Source organism: Rhipicephalus microplus, chromosome 3 (assembly GCF_043290135.1).
Source record: "Rhipicephalus microplus isolate Deutch F79 chromosome 3, USDA_Rmic, whole genome shotgun sequence".
In the NCBI taxonomy this organism is placed as follows: domain Eukaryota; kingdom Metazoa; phylum Arthropoda; class Arachnida; order Ixodida; family Ixodidae; genus Rhipicephalus; species Rhipicephalus microplus.
Window position 1 is genome coordinate 255,454,990 of NC_134702.1, and position 26,928 is coordinate 255,481,917.

The following is a 26,928-nucleotide window of genomic DNA, read 5'->3' on the forward strand; positions in this document are numbered from 1 at the left end:
GACTCTGGTGTTTCCCAATGTTAAGTTCTAGGCACTCTTTTCTTTTTGCTCTATATAACTGATATGGCAAGTGGCCCACCTGCACAGAGTAAAGTATACGCCGATGACTGTCCCCTATACTCTGACATTATTGGTCGTTCCAATCAAACGTTACTAAATAATGCATTTTAAAAGTTTGTTACCTTGGGTAAAGATTCGCAAATGTCGGTTAATTTAGAGAAAACTGTTTCTATGCGCATTACTAAGATACAAGCTATGTTTGAAGTACGCGGCTAACGTTACTTTTTTTTAGGTAACAGATCATAGGCACCTTGGCCTGTACATAACTAACATAAAATCAAATCGACACATTAGTAAACGCTAATGCCTACCGTAAATTGTTTTACTCAAGACCGCACTAAAACTGTCACGTTCCATTCGCTTGTTAGCATTGTGGGGGTGCTGACACCCCCTGTAAAGCTGTTTGCGTTGCGTGGCGCACGTGTCTCGCCCAAAAGCCGTACGGTATTTCGGGAGTCGCGGCTGTTGGGCGTTAGGTGGCGTTGTGTACGCGAGCAGTGTAGAGTGCCTCGATGCGCGCGCCCCCGCTTAGAGTGGTGTCAGCTTTTGCAAGGGCAGATGCCGCCGCCTCGGCTTCGGCGCCAGCGTGACCGCCATTTTGGCGCCTCCAGCCGGTAGTTCGTGCTTGGCGTGTGAGGTGTTGTTGGGCAGTGTTCATTCCCTTACAGTTTTATGCACCCATCTCCTCATCACCATGCCCGGCTGCTGCGTGCCGCAGTGCTCGAATCACTCGAGAAACGGATGGAAGTTGTACCGGTTTCCAAGAGACCCAAAAAGAAGGCTTCTTTGGACCGTTAAAATCAAACGAGACAAGTGGCAACCGACTGATACGTCGCACGTATGCAGCGTAAGTCAACATTTTTTTTTTTTTTAGTGCGTCGTATTCTGACTGGTCAGCATTATTTAGGGCGCCGTTGTTTTTTATTTAGGTGCGCAATGTAAACGCAGGACAGCCAAACGTCGTGCAGGGTACTGTGCGGCGTGCTCGTGTTAAAAGATCACGCTTTAAGAAAATGCGTCAAGTACGGGGGCTTCAGAAGCCCCCGTGTCGATAACATTTCATGCTGGTTCAAGGGCCTCGAGTGTGCTACTACATTCATAGGAATTGCGACTAGTTTCAGTGCCCTTGCACGGGAAAGTGTTGCCTTGGCAGCAGCGTTGTGAAATCCTTCCCACCCCTTACCCGAGGCTGTTAATTTCGTGCACTGCGCTTCGCAGCTATTTTGCTCGCGAGACCGGCTGCCGCTGTCGTGACCGTCCGCCTCGCAGCCCGAAGACAGACTTCGTGAAATTGCCGTACTCGCTCGCCAACTCGCCCCGACAGCGTACGCGTCGACCGGGTGCTGGCGGAGTTGAGCTGAACGAAAAGTAGGCAAGAGATGGGGACGCAGGAGGTGTAGTTAAACAGATGAGAATTTAGAAAGTGGAGGAGGGAGAAAATTATATGCAAGGGCAGAAAACGGGGAGTGAGTTCAGGCCGCGTGCCGGCGAGCGAGTACGGAAATCTGATGGCGCCTGACTGCTGCCGAACTTCAAGAGTACGGCACGTAGAGTTCACGTAATTCACATAAGAGGAAATTGGACGTGAAATGCGCGCATATGGCCTCGCAGGGAATTAACATAGGCTCGGGTGCGTGGTAGGGAGATTTCACAACGCTTACGAGGCCTGCCCATGTTTATTCGTGCACGCGTTGGCACTGATCGGTCGAAATTTGAACGCCTCTTGTGAAATCAAGCCGTTTGAACATAAACATGCAGTTCCTGCGAAAAAACTCGTAATATTACGAGGCCGGACTTCTGCCCGTCTTGTGTGTATCGTCGTATGTATACTTGGGAATCAGGAACACTTCAGTGACGAACAAAACAAGCGCTGTTACGGAGTGTTGTCATTTTTACCTGACAAATAAATTCGATTGCATTGGGAACTTGGAGGCTTGGGTACAAAGCTTTCGATAGAACGAAATCTGTAACGCTCGCTATAAAATCAGACCTGGTCCTTTGTCGGCACAATAGACTAATATTTTATTCACATGAATTCAGGAATCCTTACAGATCTTCAGTGCGAAAATTGAAAGGGTTATTATAACAGCAGGCTGGGTCTATGATCGCGCTCACTGAAGTGGCTTACGTGAAAGCGCGCGTGAGCTCAATTAGTTTCCTTCTTTTTGTGCTTCAAAGTTGCTGCTAGTTCCTGCTGCGAATCATACTGAATGCATACATGAAATCTTGTTTATTGACAGTGACAGACATTCGTTTTTCTTCTGCCAGTGTGTTAATTTTTAATTCTGGTTTTATTTGCAGGCTCACTTTGAAGAGAACAACTATGAGCAACATCGTGCGGATGGCTGGAAGAAGTTGAAACCAAATGCCGTCCCAACTTTGTTCACATTCAAACGTAAGATTGAACTTTTTTCTTGCATTACATAAAGCAGCACCAGTTGCAAGTACTCTATGTACCTGGGGTTTCTACGAAGCTAACACCAAATAGGTCCTCATATGCTGCGTCCACATTAGTGCATAAATTCTGGAAATGCAGTCACGGACAAAGCTAGAAAATGCGAACACAAAAATGTGAACCAGACCACGCAAAATCGAAAAATACTGCTAATATTAGACGGTCAAATAATGGCACGCTATTAGTGCGTTTGGAAAGCTACATTTCCCAACTTTGTTTTTGTGATTACGTTGCATCACTTTGACTTGCATGTAAAAAAAAATTGCGATACTTGAGTGTTGTGGTTTATATTTCTTGTTTGCATTTTTTGGTCATGACTGTATATACGTCTGGATTTCAGTGTTTACAGGCATGACCCACTGCACAACAGTTTTCCGCTACTTAGCACACGGTCGTGTACTGCTAGGATGTCAGGTGCAGTGGCTATGTTATTTACAAAGGGGGAAAACGGAAACCATTATGTATACGAGATCCACGATGCACGAGCCCCCACTACAGTGCGCCTCATTACCTGTGTTGCGTTGGCGTGTTAAGCTTGAAAAAAAAAAACTGCACTCTTTCTTGTCTCTCTTGTTTTTTTTTTCTTCAAGTTTGTGCAGCAATTCAATTTTTCAAGTATGAACCAACTAGTCTGCAAAAAAGTATTGCGTGTTAAGCCCTACAATCAAATAATCAATAAACTGCATAGGGAGCGAATGTCAGTTGAGCCCTCCACAACGGCGCACACGTGTAGCTCTGGCATATGAAGCTCCAATTTGAATTAGAGCCATTTATTGTGGGGAGAAATTTTGAGCACAATTTAATTATGGTATTTTAAGACCTTCCCCTATCCCTTGTGGAAAGGGCGGGGGAAGGACAAGTGTCTTCCTCACGTCAATAACTAAGCCGGTATCTGCTGCATGTGTTACATTTGTAAAATTAACAAGCTAGACATGAACTGGCATTGCTTGAATATGTTCATGAATACATACATTTCTGCTTGCAGCACTGCCTAAGGAACGAAAGCCACCAAAAGAAAGAACTGTGCCTGCACCCTCCAGCAACGAGACCAACAAATCTCCTCCTGGTCTGCGTCAATATCCAGCTGCAGTTAAAACTACCCTAGAGACCCCACAAAACCACGCCGTTCCTGAATCTACATTTTTTATTTTTAAACATTTCATTTCGTACTGCATTTGGTTTGTCTTGTATCTGACTTTGATTTTCACTAGTGGGACAACGCAGCATTAAGGCGCACAAATAAATGGCCTGTTCACTGAAATCGTGGGTGTCGTTTCATAAAGGTACACTGGTAAAGCATGTTACTCTCGGGTATGCTGCCTGCACAGTGCATGAAATGGTGAGGCAGGGAAAGGTGGTACCGAATGTCAGATAATGTGTGTGCGTGTGTGTGTTATATATACACACACACGCAAGTATATAAAGTACAGCGATTCCTGCCTTTGCTATTCGGCTGATTCACAAAGACCCAAATATTGCATTCCTTTCAGCAAGCGTAGTAATAAAAGTTCATGCGCCCCTCCGTCTTAACGACGACAACGGTTTAACGCGAATCTTTCTGGTGTGGGAGTTCGTGGCTCATTTCATACAGTCTATGTCAGCCCCTGGCGCATTGTACAAGCACAGGCCACCAGTTTGTATGACGTGCGTTGTTCCATTTAACAATTAGGCAACAACAGCACTAAGAGGTGTCCAAGTTGCACCAAAAAAAAAAGCTCGCCAACGAGTACTTCTTTCCTACCATACGCGAGCACCGCAAGCGGTAATGCGCTTCGCATGCTGCCCCACTACGGCAGGAGCCGTAATGGCGGCCGTCGTAGCAGACGACGCGGCTGTCCTCACCCTCAGCGGAGCGCGCGGGCATCGAGGCACCCTAGAGCAGTGATCACCACTTTAATCATCATGGTATAGCGCCGGCGGCGACAAGCCTTTGATAGCGGGGAGCGAGAAATAAGCTGGTCTCTTCTGCGCGTGGCGGTTGCCGCGAACAGTTGTCTGTAGCGTGGGTCCCCGGTGCGTGGCACCGTGGGTTGCGCGTCGGGGGCCCTCGTGGTAAGTCAAGCGTTGGCGACGCCACCTTGGGTTGGGTGTGTTATTGTGCTAGTCATGTTTTGGGGTGTATGGTAAGGATGTCCTAGGGTGTCGATCATGACGTATGTTGTGATATTTCGGCAGATGGTATGGTCGTTCTAAATTAGCTAAATAAATGTGTGCATCGTTTGGTTTGTTCCGACCGTGTCTACTCTGTCCTTTCACTGCAAGAGCGCGGGACTTGCTCGCCATTACGAGACACCACAGCATACAAAACAGTTATATATTCTAATACTTGATTATGCTGCAATTATTTCGGACCTCTTTATATAAACTGACTTAAAAAGACTTGACAACGGATGCAATGGAAGGCAGTTCGCTACATCTACAATAACTACACCCGCATCTCTGCAACAGAGCTCCGCGGTATTGATGGGTCTATTTTGTGGAATTCCTCTTATGAAAAAAAATGTTATGATGTAATTGTACCTTCAGCGACTTCAGAATTTCATATATCGATGTTGAGAAAGTTGTCATTCCAGATGTTCGCGAGCCATGCTATTCTAAATATAATGCATTTCTTCAGAATTTTCATTTTATGTCATCTGTCGTAAATGATCTATTATCAGCTAAATGGATTATTAGTAACGTATATTGTTCTATTTTCTTGCATGGAGTGAGTGCCACTCGTCAGACTGTTTATAAATTACAAGAAAACACGATTATTCCAGTTGTCCAACCGGAATTTTATAAAATTTGTGCAAAAAATGCTGTTCACAAAAAATGAATCGGGCCTAAATACTGACAGGGTTTTGTGAATTTTAATCACAATTTTCTGCAACGAATGCATATCTTCTCTAGCCCTACAAGCACAGCGTAGAATGTGCAATGTGTATTTTGATGAACTGATGCTGTTTTGTTATAGCAAGATTACCTTGGTACCACAATCACCGCATATAGTACAGACTTTTTCAAAGCTTTTAAACATGTGTTACACTTATAAACTCTCTAATTTATGTTTTGCTTGTTTTGTTACAGATCAGCTATTTGTTTCTAGAAAATTTCAGCAGTGCTGGATATGCCGTGCCCAGAAAGCTCCATCATATTGTATCTAATGTGGTTACAAAGAAACATTGCAGGGTCGCTGAGAACAATTTTTCATTTAAAATCCTGCAAATGTGCTGCTGCTTCTGCTTGGTGAGCGTCAACATTAAACAAATGAATTGGTTTCTTGCTTTGGCTTTTATAGGCAACATTCTCATGACTTTTCTAATGTAGACTTCTTCATGCTGTGCTATTCTGATTGCCGTTCTTTAGAAAATGTTTCACTAGAAACAGAATATTGGACATACTGGATCACTGATGTTTGTTTGAAAACTTGACCTTCTAATACAATTTTTTTTTCAATTTATATATACTGCCTCCCAGAAAAAAGCCAGCTATTACCATCTGGAGCAAGATTAAGCGTTGAGACGTTGTCACGGCCACCATATGTTTGCCACTTCTATGTTGTATATTATTATTTCCTGTTCTATCAGCTTGCCGATTTGTCGGAGCCGAGAACCAGAGCACAAAACCGATTTGGACGTTTAACATCAGTTTCACAGCTAAGAAGCAGGACTGCCAATAATCACTGAAATAAAAGAAAGCATTGACAACACAAGTTACACAACAAAAATAACCTTCGTAAATAAAGGTGCATTGACTACCTAAGTTGTGTTTATAAATATAAATGTACGTAGATACAAGAAAAATACAAGGTCACTCTAAACAGTGATCCTGCGCCAATGCTGCTTTTATAATGCTATCAGAAAAAAAAATACCTTGTTTCGTTTGAGAGAATATATAATATTGTCACGGGGTCGTGACGTGGCCGAAGACAGGAGACTTCGTGTTGGTATTTGACTCTTTATTTGGGCGAACCTGTGCCCTGTAAACGGAAAGTCCAATTACAGCAGCAGTCTCGCACAGATAGCAATCTCGGACTGATAGCGGCGAACGGAGCGTCGGCCTTCGATCAACAGCTGACAAGCGGCGAAGCGCGTCGGCATTTATACTCTTGCCGTCGAATGTTCTAGCGTTATCGCTGGCGGTGGCGTAGGTTCCAGAACAATCTGTACCGTTCGCACAGTGGCCGTGATCTTATCGAAATGATCTACTACAGTCCGGAACCTTCTCGAAAACTGCAGGCGCGGTTTGCGCTGAGAATCGTGTGGTGTTTTGGGACGATAACAAAAACTTGGAAAATGGAACGTGGCATTGCCCCCCTCTGAAAAAAGGCATCGTCCCGATGCTTTAACTAAAGATGAATGTACAATAATAATGCAAGAAAGTACAATGAATAAATTACGATACAACAATAATACAAAAAAACACTGTTTCAGTTTGTTAACGCGCATGAAACGGCTTGAGGCGCGCGACATGGACGACTTCAGGTCGCGATCGGCGTCGTTGAGAGTTCGTGATGCCGTCGGGGAAAACCTCGTAAACAAGTGGGCCGACACGTTGAACCACCCTGTACGGTCCGAAGTACCATCGCAGAAGCTTTTCACTTAGTCCACGTCGGCGTATCGGCGTCCACACCCAAACACGTTCACCGGGCTGGTATTCCACGAAGCGTCGTCGAAGGTTGTAACGGTGGCTGTCGGTCGTCTGTTGATTCTTGATACGGAGACGCGCAAGTTGTCGGGCTTCTTCGGCGTGTTGAAGGTACTCGCTCACATCGAGGTTTTCTTCGTCGGTGACGTTGGGTAACATGGCATCGAGCGTCGTTGCCAGGCTCCTTCCGTAGACCAATTTGTATGGAGATATCTGCGTCGTCTCCTGCACCGCCATGTTGTATGCAAAGGTCACATACGGAAGAATGGCATCCCACGTCTTGTGTTCGACATCGACGTACATTGACAGCATGTCGGCGATCGTCTTGTTAAGCCGCTCGGTGAGGCCGTTGGTCTGTGGGTGGTACGCTGTCGTCCGGCGGTGGTTTGTTTGGCTGTATGCCAAGATCGCTTGAGTTAAGTCGGCAGTGAATGCCGTTCCTCTGTCGATGATAAGGACCTCCGGGGCGCCGTGACGTAGGACGATATTTTCGACGAAGAACTTAGCTACCTTGGATGCACTGCCTTTTGGCAGGGCTTTTGTCTCGGCGTAGCGGGTGAGGTAGTCGGTAGCTACCACGATCCACCTGTTTCCGAAAGCCGACGTCGGGAACAGCCCCAGTAGGTCCATACCAATCTGCTGGAAAGGTCGGCAAGGTGGATCAGTTGGCTGCAGAAGTCCAGCTGGCCTTGTCGGCGGTGTCTTGCGTCACTGACAGTCCCGGCATGTCTTCACATAACGAGTGACGTCGGTGGTAAGACGTGGCCAGTAGTACCTTTCTTGTATCCTCGCGAGCGTGCGAGAAACACCAAGGTGCCCTGCCGTTGGATCGTCGTGCAGGGCCTGCAGGAGTTCTGGTCGCAGAGCTGAAGGCACCACAAGGAGGTACTTGGCTTGAAGCGGTGAAAAGTTTTTCTTTTGTAGAAGACCGTTTCCTAGAAAGAACGACGCAAGTGCGCGCTTGAATACCTTCGGGACTTCGGCGGTCCTGCCTTCGAGGTATTCTATTAGGGCCTTAAGTTCCGGGTCGGCCCGCTGTCGTTCAGCGAAGTCGTCGGTAGTTATCGTTCCCAAGAAGTAGTCGTCCTCTGGGTCGTCGGGTAGCGCTTGGTCGACAGGCGCACGAGAGAGACAGTCGGCGTCGGAGTGTTTTTTGCCGGACTTGTAAATGACAGTAATGTCATATTCTTGAAGTCTCAGGCTCCATCGTGCGAGGCGACCTGAAGGGTCCTTCAAGGTGGCTAGCCAACACAAAGCGTGGTGGTCGCTCACAACTTTGAAGGGCCTGCCGTAGAGGTAGGGGCGAAATTTCGACGTGGCCCAGATGATGGCGAGGCACTCCTTTTCTGTTGTGGAATAATTTGCTTCTGCTTTGGATAGCGATCGGCTGGCGTAACTAATAACCCTTTCAAGTCCGTCAGCCCTCTGCACAAGAACGGCGCCAAGACCTACGATGCTTGCGTCAGTATGTATTTCTGTCTCGGCGAATTCGTCGAAATGGGCAAGTAACGGAGGCGTCTGGAGGCGATGTTTAAGCTCCTGGAAAGCGTGTTCCTGTGGCGTTTCCCACTTGAACTCCACGTCAGCCTTGGTAAGATTTGTGAGAGGATCGGCGATGCGGGCGAAGTTTTTCACAAACCGCCTATAATAGGCGCACAGGCCCAGAAATCGGCGCACGGCTTTCTTGTCAGTGGGCGGCGGGAAGTCGGCGATGGCGGCTGTTTTCCGTGGATCGAGACAAACTCCAGACTTGCTGATAACGTGCCCCAGAAACAAGAGCTCCTCATATGCAAATCTGCACTTTTCTGGCTTCAGTGTGAGTCCGGAAGTCTTGATGGCTTGAAGTACAGCTTCAAGGCGCCGAAGATGCTCGTCGAAACTCGAAGAAAACACGACGATGTCGTCCAAGTACACAATGCAAGTCTGCCACTTCAATCCTGCCAGTACTGTATCCATACCGCGTTGAAAAGTTTCAGGCGCTGAGCAAAGGACGAAGGGCATCACCTTTAACTCGAAGAGGCCGTCCGGTGTTATAAACGCCGTCTTCTCTCGGTCTCTTTCGTCGACTTCGATTTGCCAATAGCCAGTCTTGAGGTCCATTGACGAAAAGTACTTGGCGTTATGGAGCCGATCAAGTGCGTCGTCTATTCGTGGGAGAGGATACACGTCCTTTCTTGTGATTTTGTTCAGGCGGCGATAATCAACGCAGAAACGTAGGGTCCCATCCTTTTTCTTCACTAACACCACGGGGGATGCCCATGGACTCTTGGACGGCTGGATAATGTCATCCCGCAGCATTTCATCAACTTGTCTTTTCATGGCCTCACGTTCTCGCGTCGAAACCCTGTACGGACTCTGACGGAGTGGTCTGGCATTTTCTTCGGTTATGATGCGATGTTTCGTGATTGGGGTCTGCCGAATTTTCGATGACGACGACAAGCAATCTTCGTACTGTAGGAGCAGGGCCTTGAGCTGTTATTGCTTATCGTTCGGAAGTCTGGGATTGACGTCGAAAGCTATGGGAGGGGCTTGGTTCCTCTGAGCAGGTTCCGCAGAATCGGCGAGGGCGAAAGCACTGGTGGCTTCGATAATTTATTCGATGTATGCGACCGTTGTTCCTTTCTTCACATGTTTGTACTCATTTCTGAAATTCGTGAGCGTAACCGTTGCTTTTCCTCCCCGCAGCTCTGCAATTCCCTTTGCGACGCAAATATTTCGGGTGACCAACAGATGCTGACTGCCTTCAACGACGCCTTCGAAGTCAGGTGATTTAGGAGTGCCGACTGAAATAATGACGCTTGAGCGAGGCGGAATGGTGACTTGTTCTTCCAGCACATTCAAGGCACGGTGCCCTGACAGCGTGCGCGGCGGTAGTGCTTCTTCTGTGGATAACGTTATCGACTTTGTTTTTAGGTTGATGACAGCACCATGGAGGCATAAGAAGTCCATGCCAAGGATGACATCTCTCGAGCAACGCTGTAGGACTACGAAGTCTGTAGGATAAATACGGCCGTTAATGGTGACTCTCGCTGTGCAGATTCCTGCAGGCGTTACGAGATGACCTCCGGCTGTGCGGATTTCAGGGCCTTTCCAAGCTGTCCTAACTTTCTTTAACTTCGCGGCGAACGACCCACTGATGACAGAATAGTCGGCTCCAGCATCGACGAGAGCGGTCACACTGTGGCCGTCGATAAGAACGTCGAGGTCGCTAGTTTGCCGTCTCGCATTACAGTTAGGGCGTGGCGTCGGGTCACAGCTGCGTCGGCTTGTTCCGCTGCTTCCATGTTGCGTCATCAGGCCACCTTCGGTAAGTGAGCTTTCGCCGTCAGGGCTTTGCCTGGTTGGCGTTGTGTTCGGAAAGCTCCGTCGCGGCGTCGTCGTCGTCGGAGGATCTTCGGTAGTTCGTCGCACAGCAACCGCACCTCCACCGGTTGCTGCCCTTAGTTTCCCGGATACGGGCTAGGAGACCGGCCCCGCGTTGGGCCAGAGTACTGCCGGTGGTGCGGTGACGTGCGGCGGCTGGGCGACGGCGAACGCGAAGGGCTTCGTGGTGTCCACCGAGTTCCTGTCAGGTAGTCGGCGATGTCACGTGGTCGTTCTCCTGGCTGTGGACGCGGTGCATTGACGGTGAAGCCACGCAGTCCCATCTGTCGGTACTGGCAACGGCGGTATGTGTGTCCGGCCTCGCCGCAGTGGTAGCAGAGCGGGCGATGGTCAGGGGTGCGCCAGACGTCAGTCTTCCTCGGTGCACTGCGCTGGGCCGCTGGCGAACAGTATGACGTCGGTGGGGGTGGTGGCGGCGGTGGCGTCTGTCGACGGAAGTGCGATGGGGCGGTGTTTTGGCGTGGACGGGGAGGAGCGTTGTGGCGCAGTGCAGCGGCGTTGCTCATAGCTTCCGGCTCGGGCAGCGGTGCGTGGGGAATTTGAAGCGATTGCCGAACTTCTTCTCGCACAATGTCGGCGATTGAATCCACTTGAGGCTGCGCCGAAGGCAACAGCTTGCGCAGCTCTTCCCGTACGATCGCTCGGATCGTTTCGCGCAGGTCTCCGGAGTTACTAGCTTGAGCAGCAGCGCAGTCTGCAGTCAGTCGACGATTATACTGTCTGGTGCGCATGTCCAGGGTCTTTTCGATAGTGGTCGCTTCGGCTACAAATTCTTGGACGGTTTTCGGTGGCTTTCTCATCAGTCCCGCGAAGAGCTCCTGTTTGACCCCTCGCATGAGGAAACGAACTTTTTTCTCCTCAGGCATGTCTGGGTCAGCGTGACGAAATAGTCGGGTCATTTCTTCTGTGAAAATGGCGACATTTTCATTTGGTAGCTGAACCCGGGTCTCTAATAAAGCAGCGGCCCTCTCTTTGCGAGCGACGCCCGTGAACGTTTGCAGGAATGCGCCGCAGAAAACTCCCACGTTCGGAGCGCGGACTCCCGATTTTCGAGCCAGGTCCTTGCGGTGTCTTCCAAATAGAAGAACACACGACGCAGCTTTTCGTCATGGTCCCAGTGGTTGAGGGCGGCCACACGGTCGTATGTTTCTAGCCAGGACTCCGGGTCTTCGAACGATGACCCATGGAAAATTGGTGGTTCCCTGGGTTGATGCATGACCATCGTGGGCTGGGACGCTGCGGTTGTCATTGTCGCTGCAGTCGCGGTCATGGCCTTGGTCTTCCGCGCCTTGTCTTGTAGAAGCCCGTACTCCGGTGGTAGCCCTTGCTGTCGGCGGCTTGTTCGCTGCTCCTGGTTGGCGTCGGTGTCTTCTCCGCGACGTGGGCTGGGTTCACGGCTTGACAGGGGCGTCCGGTACATGAACGAAGCAGCACATCCACCAGATGTCGCGGGGTCGTGCACGTGGCTGAGGACAGGAGACTTCGTGTTGGGATTTAACTGTTTATTTGGGCGAACCTGTGCCCTGTAAACGGAAAGTCCAATTACAGCAGCAGTCTCGCACAGATAGCAGTCTCGGACTGATAGCGGCGAACGGAGCGTCGGCCTTCGATGAACAGCTGACAAGCGGCGAAGCGCGTCGGCATTTATACTCTTGCCGTCGAATGTTCTAGCGTTATCGCTGGCGGTGGCGTAGGTTCCAGAACAATCTGTACCGTTCGCACAGTGGGCGTGATCTTATCGAAATGATCTACTACAGTCCGGAACCTTCTCGAAAACTGCAGGCGCGGTTTGCGCTGAGAATCGTGTGGTGTTTTGGGACGATAACAAAAACTTGGGAAATGGAACGTGGCAATATGTTCTAGAAAAGGGTGCGAGGACAGATGGTTTTCTTAAAAGTTGTTTTTCTTCATTTCCTTCGTATTGATGGGGTTCTCGCATGACTATGCACGCTACTTCAGTATTAAAAATGCATCATGCAGTCGAACATCTCTTCCTGTCTGCAGGTGCTCTCGTCCTCATAATCATGCATAGCCAGTTAGCTTCTTAATAATAGTTCCTGCTGTGTGTTTTGTTGAAAATTGGTGAAAGTTATTGCCTAAGAGACGGCTTAATAAATAAGAGAGCCTGATGTTTTTTCTCTTATTTTACAGATGAGACATACTCTGTTCAACAAAACTGATGCAGCTGTTTCAAACGTAACAAAAGGATGGCTCATGTTCCCTTCAGATCAAGAAGGTGCACTTATGCAAAGAAGGCATGCCACTATGATAGATGACTCCAAGAGCAGCCCAAGCAACACTTCAGAATTACAAGAGTTCAGGAAAGAATGAAAAAAATGGCATATTGCATTCCATAATGTGGTAAATAAACCTAAAGTACCAGAAATATTTGCCTTGTTACTTCTCATGAGGGGGGGGGGGGCATGCAAAAATCTAGAAAAGGTAGCCTGGTATCAAATTATAGCCAAGACAAAAAACTAAAATAGATGTGCCAGAAATTGCACTGGCCGAAATGCTTGGCTCCCATGCCAAGATCATGATTGGCTATTGCATGGTATTCTAACATAGTGCCAACCATGGAAAGGGGTGTTTCCAATAATTTTCGAAGCACTGCCTTCATTTGCTTGGCCAATGGTATGCTTGTCACACTTCTCAAGCACATACTTTCCTTGGCCACCAATAACTTTCCAAGCATGGACAGCTTGGCCACAGATGATTTACCATGCTTGGCTCAAGCAAATTTTGCTGGTAGGGTGCAGACCCCTGATGTCACTGTTATAGGAGGGTAGTTGTTTGTGTGTCAGCTTTGTGCCCTATTTCTTTATAGATCATGCTTATCCAGCTTAGTTTCCATCCATTGGGGGCTTCACCATTCATTATTGCTTTGCTCGCTGCCTCGCTTAATGTTTGTTTACAGTTTGTTCCTAGTTTCTTTAGCATAATTGGTATGCCGTCAGGGCCTGCTGATGTGCTATTAAGAACCCTCTTCTAAGCCATTTCCCACTCTCGTTGTGAAAATGGAGCCACTGTGCCACTTGATCTATCCTTGTCTATTAAGGTGCATAAGGCACTTTGTTGAAATTTTTCTGTCACCCTTGTTCTTATATATATTCAATAGCTTCGTCCCTTTCTAGCCTAACACCTTGAGCTGTAGTTATAAACCTATGTTCTAGGCTTGTCTCATTTCTTAAGGAATTTAGAGGGTTCTAAAATTTTGCAGTTGCCTTTCTATCCTTTTTACGTACTTCTGCCAGCCACTGAGCCCCCTTTCTTGTAATCTTTTCATTGATCAGAAGGGATGCTTCCCTTTTTCAGCTTAGAAAGATGTCCCATTTTCTCTCAATATCATCTGTCGGTTCACCCTTCTGCTTAGCATATCTATCTTCTCTAGAAGCTTTCTGACATTCTTTTATGGCTCTCTTAACTTCATCATCGCACCAACTCTTGGGTTTGTGTCTCTTTTTCCGGGGTGATTTGTCACATGCCTTAGCAAGCTCTAGCTAAAACGGTCCAATTGTATTCGTGTACGTCCACACTGTTTTTTTTATTCTTTGTGATTACTTTATCAATTTGTTTAGTAGTAATTTCTATTTGCCTTTCTGAATAAATTCTCCGAAGAAAGGGCTCGCAGTGTCGCCTAGTGGTTTCCGTTCAAACGACCTCACCGAGAGAACCGCCCTCATCCCACCACCCCTATATAGTTCACTATACCCATATTCTAGTACACTATACTAATGGCTATAATACCACCTAAGTGGCCCTAGTTGTGCACCACTTTTCTCCCATGAGAAATGGTGCATTTTTCGAATTCCTCGATTCTAAGCCAATCCTGGAGTTTGATGCAAAGAAATTGAAAAAATAAATCTATAGGCCTAGATTCGAATACATTACTAGTGGTTTTTTTGAGGTCACAGGAAACTTCACTCTGTTACAAAATTCAATTTTGAGATTTTGAAATCACCTGATAGGACAATTTCCTAACTAAACATAATTTGGAATTATTACTGAGTTCTAATGCAAGCTGCATTTATTTTTAAAATACTTTGCAGATTTCATGGCCATAGCTTTAATAACACTGCAGTACAGCCACACTTTAAAACTAACTTTCGAAATCGCACACCACCTGAAGTATCCGCAAGTTTTGCGCACTTCACCTGTACTATCGTTTAGTAGATGGACAATGATCACTGTGAGCATACATGCCATTCGCTAGATCTGAACACCGCTGTTGTACCGTCAGTACAGTGAAAGCCAGATGTCATCGCAAGATGCTGCATCCTGTAGGCACTGCGAACATAAAGGGACAAAATGGGGCCAGCATGTCCGCAGTGCCTCCATGGCCAATGACGCTCGTTGCCCTTTGTTCCGCTTACCGTATTGCAGCTAGTCTCTCAAATAACAACCAATTAAACTCCGTTCCTCAACCACAACGCCTTTAATTCCGCCATCCTCGGAACATGAACTGCGTTAGTAATGCCCAGCACCACAAAACGCATGCACCGACGACAGGCTGCAAGCATGCTCACGTTAACTTTGCGAAGGTTCTCATTTGTTCCAGCTCTCTTACCCATTAGACAGTAGATGTCGTTCGAATCGAGCAACAGATATTTAGCGTAGCGGCATGAGTCTACTCACCTGGAAACAAAAAGTCTCCTTTCGTGAAGTCCCGTGAACAAACAACCATTGTCAAAATCACTTCTTTGCCGATGTGGAGGCTGCCAATTCATGCCGCTCTTGTTCGCTATTTTGTCAGCAAAGAGAGAAACTTGTGAAAAGATGTTGTCTCATTTTTTGACCTCGCGGACACGCGTTGTGGAACTCAGCAAAGCTGCTTCGCTGTTCCTTTTTTCGTGTGCAAATGGGTGTCATCTGGGGCATGGACTTCAATGTGCTGTTACATGCTTTCTCCACTAGGTGGCATACTGGCTGAAATTATTCGTGAATAGTGGTATGCGTATAACCTTGCAACATTGTCAGTGCCATCATCACCGCAAGCACGGACAACGCACAACAGACCATCCTAAGCCTCTAGGTGCTTCGCCCATAACACACAGCCAACTTGATTTGCAATATGTGAAAGCTTCTTTATGTAGAGGATGTAATGTCAAAAGATAAAAGCCACAATAGTGAAGGTGTCGGATAGAAACATGCATTCATTCAGAACTGCAATGCTGCACAGAAGCAATCAGTAGTTTGTCACTTTTATTTGCAAGAACCAGAGCTCAGCTTCAAGTTGAAAATCATACTTTGGCACTAATCAAAAATAAAACTATCAATGACTGTAATTAAGCCAACTCAAATGTTAACAAGAGGCAAAGCATGTACAATTCATTATGGCTAACTAGCACTTCTCGTTCATAATAACTGTAAAATCTCGCAGATTACATTGTCATTAGCCTAGCGGATTTGCCTAGCGATTCAGTTTTCTGCAGTGACACATAAGATATTTAAAAGAGAACTCCAGCGTTTTTTCGATACTCGTCAATTTGGAAAAAAACATTGAACATGTGTTCTCGTCGGTCCCATGGCGATATGTGCCAAATTGTACAACCGTAAGTCTTTTAGTTTTTAAAGAACAAATTTTAAAATTGGTAGTCGATTTTGGAATCGCATTCGTAAATGCTGACCACCCTGTGAATGTGACGTAAGGGTCTACCCTTTTTCGAAAACCCTGCCTTTCCCAGCCGACCGATGCAATGGCCGCTTTCTTTTTTAATGCAACAATGCGAGCCCAGTTCAGTTTTGTCAGCTGCATACAGCGTGTTAGTCCTCGTTAACCTTGTGTCTTACAATATTGATCAACAAGGGAATCGAATTGGGGCATGTAAGATGCTTCTTGCGCCAACGGGTCAAAAAGCAATGCTTACACACTCGGATAGCAGCTGCGATCATCGCTGAACTTGTCATTGGTAAGTATAGACAAGCTGGTACAGCTTGATTCCGTCTTCAGCAGATCTCAAGACAGCCAATCTCAAGCAATTCAGCGAATGTCAAGACGTCATCGACAACGGATTCTCGTGACGTCATCTCATACCCACTATGGAGGACAGAGCAGGTCCCTGCTTTGGATTCTGTTTTGACTCATTTGTTTTACTCATTGATTTCTGTTTTGACTCATTATTATTTAGATTATTGCTTAACTAAACTATTGATGAGTGCCTGGCCAAATGAACCACCCTATCTTTTGCAGGACTGTCAACACTATTTGAAAAGAGCACTATTTTAGTATGGTCGAAAATTCACCAGAGTTCCCCTTTAAGTGTCATTTCTTTGAAGCATTTGATCAATTTAACAGTGCTTCAAAATATAAAGAAACAACTCCAGTAATGCATTTCCCATAAACTAATAATCAACAGTGCTTTACGAAATAGTGTGATGCAGAGGGAATTGTAAACACTTCCAAGCTACAACTTTGTTTACATCTTGCACAAAAAACTTTTGTATTTGTTGATAATAATGTCATGCTAACTTGCTAGGCTAACACATAGCACCAAAGTAGGTACACAATGTTTTGTTTCCCCCAACCCCCCCAAAAAAAGCTACATGTCATTCAACTTTCAGGTGCCATTCTCTCTTGAACAAAGTGCATATTGAACAACGTCACTATGCAAGTTCTTTGGTATAGCTGTAAATGCATTTTTAGCTGATGAAATTGTGCGGCACTACACATGGTGTGTTCAGAAATTTTCAATGTGCACAGTCGCGATTTTGCAGATGCAACACTATAAGTCATACGCTGCCCACAACAAGCACTTGTGGAACAGAAAAGAGTTAGCATGAGCCTTTTAATTAGTGACCTTGTAACCAAGTTTCTTGCACAGCGGTATTCAGCAGTGCTGCGAGCTTGTACATATAGAAGAAATGCAACCCACTTTCAACAACACTGTGAATGAGAAGTGGAACACGGAGCCAACGAACAGAGCTGGTTAGCTTTGTTATCATAATAACACATTGTCATACTGGCTTCATTTGCTCAACTAAAAAACCCTTTTAAAGAAAAGCACACATTAATACAGATAGCAAGCAGAATTATCCATAGTTGAGGTTGACAAACAAGATGACTTGTTATGCAGTGCTATCTCTAAATATGGCAAAACAAAAGGCAAGGCAAAACCATGGCTGAATGCATTCAAGTGAAGTTATTTACAAAAAGGAAAGGTAGTGGTTACAAGAAAGATGACTAACATGCCACTGAAGAGGCTGCCCTGAACACCATTAAATAATGAACTACATTTGGGGCATTACAAGTATAGGAAAGAGTGGTGGTTTGGGCAAAATGGTAACATGCATCTCGGTGGAGGTAACCACGAAAAATAACCAAGTGAGAAACCTGTACATGGCATATTAATTTACAATGACAGCATCTTTCAGTGCAAACTTTTGCAGTTCAAAGCGGCCCTGAACACCATTAAACAATGTACTACATTTGCGGCATCACATGTACAAGGTTTGGGCAAAATGCAGCTCAGCAGAGGTAACCACAACAAATAACGAAGTGAGAAACTTGCAAGTAACATATTAACTTACAATGGCATTTTTCAGTGCAAACTTTTGCAGTTTATATTAGGTTACAAGAATGTGCTTAAAATAGTTATACATGATCCACTTACAAAGTTTTTGCAACTTTATTTGTGGGTTCAAAGTGTATAGCATCTGTTTGTTGTGTTCGTATGCACATGTGGCCTATGCAGGCACATTGCACTCAACCTAAGCGCCATTAAACCTTAGGTGTAGTTCTTGTCGTCGCAACAAACAACCATGTCTGGTCCATAGTAGGGTGGCTGAAAGGGTCTGCGGATGGTGTCATCTGGGGGAAAAGCATGCGTACATGTTGCTAGTTTCTTGAAGGCAAAAGGCACAGGCTTAGTGTGGTGAGCTGCAAGAGACAGGCGGAGGACGGCGACAGTGCGTCGGAGCCGGGCAACGAAGTTGGTGGGGTCTGACGCCTTAGTATTAGATGGCAGTGCAGCTAAAAATTTACCTGGGAGATAGAGTGGTTCCCCATAGACGAGCTCTGTGGGTGCAGCCTGGATACTTGGCTTGAAGGTGGCGCAAAAAGCTAGGTCCATGGCCAGAATGGCCGGCCTCGAGTCAGATTGAGTCTGGGTAACACAAGATGGCTGCTTTGAATTGTCAGTGGAAGCACTCCATCATTCCGTTGGTCGAAGGGTGGTAGCTGGTGTTCCTCAAGCGCTCAAGCTGAATCTTCAAGTTGAGTAGCCCAAAAAGCTGAATTCGAACTGCCATGCTTGGTCAGTGGTGACGCGCAGTGAGGAGCACCGAAACAAGCAATCTAGCCAGTGAAGAAGGCCGAGGAGACGTCTTTTGTGGGGATTTCTTCAAGCGGCCATACTTCGAGCCATCGAGTATACCGATTGATGACAGCCCGGCAGCAGCGAAAGAGTCTAGCTGGGGAGAAGGGTCCTATAATGTTGAGCTTAATATGTTTGAACTGACAAGAGGGCTCAGAGAATGCTTCGAGTAGTAAAGTGACGTGCTTGGTGACTTTAGTGCGTTTGCATTGAATGCAGAAGCGCACCCAGTTGTTTGATATGTAGGGTTTAACGTCCCAAAACCACCATATGATTATGAGAGACGCCGCAGTGGAGGGCTCCGGAAATTTTGCCCACCTGTGGTTCTTTAACGTGCACCCAAATCTGAGCACACGGGCCTACAACATTTCCGCCTCCATCGGAAATGCAGCCGCCACAGCCGGGATTCGATCCCGCGACCTGCGGGTCAGCAGCCGAGTACCTTAGCCACTAGACCACCGCGGCGGGGCCGCACCCAGGTGTGGCAATCCTGAAGCATTCAGGGCCAGACAAAGCTGTCAGCCACAAGACCTGTCGAGGCAGGTATTTCAGGGTGGCTGAGATTGTGGAGCTGGTTGAAACCTCTGTGGCGATCAGACAGGGGCACATAGGGCCTGGTTCGTCTTGATGACATGTCGCAATGGATTGCGTTTGTACGTCCATGTATGGGGACTTCTTGCAGCTGTAGCCCTCAACAAGCTTCTTTAGCTCTGCATCCACAGTCTTAACCTCAAGGATGACATCAGCAGTTATCCGCAAAGAGCTGATAGAGCTGATAGAGCTGCCAAACATGAAAGTGCGTTGGCGACAACATTGTCTTTCCCACTGATCTGTTTCATATCGGTGGTAAATTGGGCAATGAAAGAAAGCAGGTTCTGCTGAACCGGTGGGAGTTTGTCGTAGCATTGAGAGAAGGCGTAAATCAGGGGTTTGCGGTTGGCATAGGTGGTGCAGTGCTGCACTTCGAGGACGTGGCAAAAGTGTTGAAGTACTTCGTATATCACCAGAAGTACTCTGTAGTAAGCTGGAGAACTTGTTCTGGCGGGGGTTGTCGTTTTATTGGAGAAGCTGGCCGTTCAAGGTGTCATTTTTCTAGCTGAAAGTTTTTTGGAGAAGAGTTCCAAAAGCTTTCAAGAGTTGTCTACACGTTGCTTTAGAGCAGCACTGATGGGGAAGCTAGCAGCGTTCAAGAAGAGTCCCAAGGGAGCATCTGGCACAGGGCAGGAGAGAGAGCAGAGAGAGAGTGGCGGTGCAAAGAGCTGCTTTACATTATTTGAAAGTTTGCGCTAAAGTTGGTAGTTACACTACAAGTTGCCATTAAAGGGTGCCATTACGGGTTCACATTAAAGTCGAGCAGGGGTTTTGGAAAGAGCAGGTGGTGGTAAAAAAACTGTATTGGTTATTCAAAGGAAGGGGTAGAAGGGGAAAGAGCGAGTAGGTGGGTCCCTAATCCAGAACTCGTTATCCTCACTACACGCTACACCTGGTCCAAGAGGCCTCTTTGCACCTCCAGCCCTGGCTGAGCGAGGAGGGTCTCCCATGGCTCCCTAGAGAAAGCTTGTGACCCAGGCGAGTTAGCCTTATGTGGTCTTCCTGCGCATTCCTTTGTCACATGCTACAGTGATGGCCGTGCACCACACGATGGACAAGTGCTGCCATACAATGTGGGGTTCATGCAGTGGGCCCTCTTCAAGTGAGGGTAGGTGTGAATTTGAATTCTTCTATATGCGCATCCGCATCCCAGCTGCGGATGCGGTGGGGCTAGACGTTCTCTCGTGCGTCTTTGGTGTTCAAGGCTGTTTAGCGCCGTAAGCGGACCATCTTGGCATGGGCTGTGGCTCCCCGCTCGGTTTGTAAGTTATTGAGCTAAGACGTGCGCCCTCTCATTCCTTGAATGCGTCACTGGGAGTCACAGCAGTACAAGTTTGGACTGTACTATAACTGCATCATACTGTATCGAGTGAGAAACATTACTGCGTCATCTACTGCGACACCAGATGCATCTGCCTAATGGCTATATGCGGCATAAGGATCGTAAAAGCTGCAGTACGCACAGTGCATATCCAGCTCTGGCATAAAGCTGACTCAATTGAATGTGATGGCGCATGCGTTTCACGATTGTTTTGCAGCCAACTTGACAACGTTTTAGAAGGCACGCTTAAGAAAAGAACACATTAAACCTATGCAGTTCCCTGCACTGACTCGACACAAATTTTTCAAAGCCATGGGCAAACAATGCTTTACTCAAGTTGTCAGATACCACATGCAAAGTTGCAATGCCACCACAAGCAGGAGACCTAGCACACTGCACGAACCTGCAACAACAAAGGCATTGTTTGAGTGTTTTGCACTGCATTCGAACACCCACTGCCGAGAACACTGTAGGCACTGTGGCAGAATACTGCTGCTGTGTGTGAAATGAAACTGTAAAAGAATTGTTCACAAGCCAACACAATTTGACTTGCCATTATTTTCATGGCAGTTCCATGATCACAGTGACAGCTAGATCGCCCTTTAGTCTTAATAGAATGACGCTCTGCATTCCAAGAACTGCGATTGCTGCCTTTCATCTTCCCTTTTGTCATTTGTTCACTCAACTCTCCACGAAGACGATGCAAAATGCGCACATGGGTGCATAAGAGTTGCAATCTAGAAATGCTACGAGCACATTTTTATTTTTGTGTAATCAGTGAAGATAAAAAACAAACAGAATTCGGTAACAGCTAAGCAATGTGAGGTGACATTGTCAGTCAGTTCAAACAACAGAGCAGTGGTGACAAACAAAGCGAGGGGAGCCTGTCCTGACAAAGCCTGGCTAGCACGAGGTCTGGCTCAAAGGAAAGGTCTGCAGCTGTGTCTTCGGTGTGGATCGCCCGTGTGATCACACTGCACTTGAGCACAGCGCGAGAAAACATGTGCAATGCACCAGCAGAGCTGCTTTAAATACTCTGGCTGGCAGCACAAGCGGCTGTTTGGTGATGTGTTGGGCTTGAAACAGGCAACAGTTGTGCTGTTTGGTTGGGTGCAGTCACCATGATGGTGTACATTGTGAGGAAGATTGTTTCAGTTGGCATTGACGTTGTGTGTGGAGGCTGAAGTTTCCCATGCGTGCAATCACTTGTGCTCCGGCACTGTCTAGAATTACCATCTGGTTATGTTTTTTGTAATCATAGTCTGCATCAGCTAGGAGAAAGTATTGGGGTGCAGTTGATGACACACCTTTCTGACCATTGCATGTCTTCAATCGTGAAATCAGAAAAAGTGGAACGTATAAATTATTGATGTGTGGATCATGTGAGCATATTTTTGTAACCTGAAATGAATTATTATATTTACATTTGCATTAAAGCAATAAAAGCTGGAAGTAAGAGCTACGATGTGATTTAGTTACTCTTTCCGATTGCACTTTCCCGTTCTTTTTTTTTCTTTCTTTTCCTGTTAGTAACACCAAGTAATCTCACATGTCACACTAACAGTGCATCATTTTAAAGAAAAAACAGTCCTGTAGACAGCCACCTAATGACCACCGCTGCTTTTCAAAGGAACCATCTTTGTGCAAGCATTAGAAACAGCAAAAGATTGATGCTACCTGCTTTACTTGAAATACAATGGCTTTCTAAAAATGACAGGTTATCTTAATGAACTATGTAGTGTAGACTGTTTCAGGTCCTAATTTTGTTTCAAGAGGTACTGCATATAAGCCAAGGCAAACTTGCAGCAAGAAATGCAAAATGTTTTGTTTTAAATGTTAAAGAAAGCTTCTACAGAACTCAAACATGCTTGCATCATACCAGAGTTAACATACCATGATCAGTGAACATTTTTAATAAAACACTTTTACTACTGCCTTATACAACACTGTCACTAGGAGTGAAAATGAAAAAAAAACTGGATACACAAGAGAGGACGCATGCAGAATTTGCTTAGCATTGGTGAATCTGTGCGTTCATCGAGCATAAGAGTCGATATAGTCCTGCTGGGTTAAAAGTCTTCTTAGCACACAAGGAAAAACTACAACCAACTCTCATCAGTTTAAATACATAGTAGATACAGTTTCTATTTGTCAGAAATAGAATTTACTCACATATGACTTAAGATATAATGAATTCTTATAGAGTGGAACCCTTTATGAAAGCTCCAAGAGGCAATGGGGTATCGTAGTAGACAGCAGTGTGGCTACACTGAAACAGGGATTGATCAAGGAATGAGAACCCAGTGCTTATAGGAGACAGACAAAGGGGGGTGGGGTCAGCTGAAAAACTTTTTCATACCAGATTCAGCAGCCAATCTCGTGAAAGAGAACAAACAGCAAATAGACTGTAGCCAACACTACTTTATAAAACTTAATACAGCATTACTGCTTACTGTGTGCGAATTCCCAAGCTTCAGAAAAACAATCTAAGAGGGCTGAGTGGCTGGGCTTCCACACACGATCGCAAGTTGAGAATCGCGCACTTTAGCCATGACTGCCCCAGAAACACCAAACACCACACACATACAAGTACAGAACCCTGCCTATATAAATGCAATAAAAAATCATATTGGTTTTCGACTAGCTTGAATTTTGCACACAAGTATTTTGCAGTGGGTTTAGATCCATACCAGTTCATGAGCATTACTTGCCTGTTTTGTTTACATGATGAGGCTAAAAAAATGTTTCTCCTGCCGCTGTAAAACGTTAAAGGGACCCCGAGACAGTTTTAGTGACTTTGTACAAACACATTCGGCTGGTAGACCATGTCCCAAGGGTTATTTAGAGACCGATTATAGCTCTCTCCGTAAACTTTGTAAATTCATTACAACGCTTTAAAGCTGCGAATCGCTGCATATTGGTGCAGATTGTTGCGACTCGGCCAAACGGGTTTTCAACTGCCCATTCACAGAGCGACGTGCTCTGTGAATGGGCAAAGCACGTCAGCAGCCGCGTCACCGTGGACGCTGATCTGATTGGCTGTCATGGGTTGTAAAATGCGTGAGAGTAAGATCGGCTGGTAGGGTGGCGGCACCTGTCGGAGCAGATGTGAACCACTCCGCGATCTTCGTCTCTGTGGCCAGACGGCGTGCGTGCTGCCGGATGCACTACGTTATGGCCTCCAAGGCTGAGTGCAACCTGTCGGCATGCAATTTCGGAGGTCTAGACAGGTAAAAGCTCAAATGATTGGGCGCACTCATGAAAGCTCTGTGATCCCCAGCCATGCCAGCATGCCTCATGAGTTGAGGAGGCCAGGCAGAGGCGAGGAGAGTATGATATAGTTGTCTGTAGAAGCCTTGGTACATGGCATGTCACTAAAATCTGTGGTGCAAATGGTTTGATGATGCTCTAGCCTAAACACTGACAAAACTTCAGAAAACCGTTTCAGGGTCCCTTTAATAACAATCTGGGTTTTTACATCCCAAAACCCTGATTTGATTATGAGAAGCACCGTGGTGGAGGGTTCCAGAAATTTCTACCATGTGGTGTTCCTTGACATCGCACAGTACACTAGTCTCCAGCATTTCACCTCTATCAAAACGGGACCATCGCAGTTGGGACCGAACCCACGACCTTCAGGTCATTGTAAAGTTTCAACATGGAGGACCTGTTGTAGCATGTTGCCACTGCTCTATCACATGAAACTGTTACTCTAGCACAGTCGCTTAGTCAAAGGTGGGCCAATCTTGGAGGCAGTGAGTGGGAAGATGAAGGCCTTCAACTCTAGAATCGGCAAAATATGTGTAAATCAGGCTATGCTGACAAGTGGAATACCACACTGAGCTCACTGCAGTGCACAATCTCACCAATGGGAAGAGCCATGAAACCCATATGTACAGGGTTTGTCTACACTGATCTTTTCCCGCCGAAGCTTGGAAAAGCAGAGCGTTGTCCTCATGCTGATTGTGTGGGGGGGAAGGACTTGGATACTGGTGCAACAGTCCCCAGACATAAAAGTGAACCCCTACCAAGATACCTTGTTATCCCCACAATGAATTTTGTTAAAGCAAAGTCAAACGGTGAAGTTTTATTTTACTTCAAACTGGGTGAAACAAGGTGCATGGGACTCATGACATGACAAAGAGAGCTTATGGGAGTGATGTCATGAGTAGGTAAAGTTTTCTTCAGCGGCACAAATTGTTTTAGGAAGAGAGCACAGTGGGAAGAGAACAATCGTCAAGGCACCCTTCAATGGCAAAAAGTCATGAAAATGCACCATGCCACTATCCTGAGGAAGCATGGAATCACCCCCCAGACTCCTTACAGCCACTGTTTCAGACTCCCTCCTGAGAGACCAGACCTTTCATGAAGAACGAGAATTCCTGAAACACTGTTGATGCAAGAGGTGCATATTTTGAAAGCTATCAAGTCACTGTGTAAAGGTTGCAAACGAAATGAAAAACAAAAAACAATCCTACTACTTTGCAGACACACCATTTATACAACACTTAGTGTAATAAGATAGCAAGAACCAATTAATGTGCAACACAGCTAATACCTTAAAAAACCTGGGATAAAATTAGGACCATTTGCTTTACATTGGACCAGCTTGCTTCTCTCCTAAAAGAGGAAATTAAAAAAAAGTGAAACTTACACGAGTTACAATAAAGAATGCAAAAGCAAGGCAGAATAAAAGATGAAACTACCCTGAGAACACATTGGCTTGGTTCAAAAAGAAAAAATTGTACGGAATGTCGCAAGAAGAACTTGCAGTAAAAAATAATACGGCTTTTCACAGTTTGGCTCATCTTTTGCTTTCACATTTTTCATCTGTGGTCTGACACTTTCGCCTAAATCTGTGGACACTCATTAGCCACAAGATCTATCTTGATTGGATAATAATTACATGTATATGTATATATATTACAAACATGCCAAGTTTTACAATGTAAAAATGGTGCAACTGAGTGAATAAGATAATTTGTTCACAGCAAAGAAAGGCAGACACAAAACAAATACCACAGGTGCATACAAAAATGTCTCCTTGCACAACAGTACTTTAAAGTTGTCTATTGGCGGCAGCCCACGTAGTGCAGTAGTTGCTGGACGCATTCTGCGTCGATGCTACTGTTGCGATGCGAGCGTGCAGCTGTGTGGACGGTGAAACTAAAATCTACAAGCCGAGCAGGAGGCAGTTTCCTCACAAGTAGGTGACCTGCAAAGAAAGCCATGATACACGATCAGAAACGCGAAAGCTTTTCTGCAAGTCAGGCATTTGATTATGCTACTTTCACGTGCTTTGAGCACTACTGTAGCAAAGCTAAGCTTCTTCTGAAAACAAATTTTATCGTCCGCACTCCTTCCAATAAAAGTAAACTTTCCCACAATTTCCACTTATCCAGTTTTCTTTCTAGCTTATGCTGCACTTTGTGCACCTTTTTTTACATTTGTAAATATTTATTGACTTGCCTAATACCACTGCTTGATCATGTATATACCATAACTTGTGCAACACATAAAGGTATTATGCATGTGCATAAAAAAGAAAATAAATATTTCCATTTCAAGGAAGCATGGCACTTCTCAATCATGAGTGGTACTGACCGCCTGGCCATGTTAGAGAGCTGTGGGCATCTTGCGATTAGTGGCACTGTCACCAGATGGCGTGCTTGCAGTAGCATCCCCTGCACCTCCTCCACGCAGGTTGTGCAGCAGCTGCCTGAGCGCTGGGCAACTGGACACAGTCTCGGGCTCAGCCTCCAGTGTCTGCAACCATGCAGGTCATAAAGCAGAATTTTGACATGCAAGAAAGACCAAACAATAATTGTACAGTGTTAAGTATATTGTTAAAATTATGATATGGTTAGTTAATGGCTCTGCAGTCCATAAACGCATTGTTTCCCAAGGTAGCCTGCCTGGCTCTTTAACTTTTTTGATGCTTACATTATTAACAAAATCTAGTGACCCACCGCTCATTCTTTACATGTCCGATAAGCTTAAAAAGGAAATGCTGTTTTCGAGTTGTTGGTCAAGGGCAAATGGATTGCTCATAAACACTAAAAAGACAAAGCTGTCTTTTTTCAGCCCATAATTATAATGATTCTCCGACAGACGGACTACTGTAGTGCTTCACGAAAATCCCAGCAGTTTCTTTTATTAGGTCACTTCGAATAGTT

At 45.9% G+C, this 26,928-nt stretch overlaps 1 protein-coding gene and 1 long non-coding RNA gene across 2 annotated transcripts in view; one reads left to right on the forward strand and one right to left on the reverse strand.

The window, feature by feature from the left end:
- Positions 1–683: 683 nt before the first annotated feature.
- LOC142804219 (uncharacterized) lies at positions 684–3,776 on the forward strand. Its single transcript, XR_012894524.1, has 3 exons — positions 684–907; positions 2,362–2,455; positions 3,501–3,776. It is a non-coding gene; the product is annotated as an uncharacterized LOC142804219 (long non-coding RNA).
- An 11,937-nt stretch (positions 3,777–15,713) lies between these two features.
- LOC119168599 (uncharacterized) overlaps positions 15,714–26,928 on the reverse strand; it is a 242,134-nt gene continuing 230,919 nt past the window's right edge. The window contains exons 14-15 of the mRNA XM_037419998.2: positions 26,357–26,518; positions 15,714–25,967 (exon numbers count right to left, since the gene is read on the reverse strand). Of these exons, the coding sequence (XP_037275895.2) occupies positions 26,369–26,518 (150 nt within the window). The 3' untranslated portion in view covers positions 15,714–25,967; positions 26,357–26,368. The remainder of the gene's footprint in view (positions 25,968–26,356; positions 26,519–26,928) is intronic.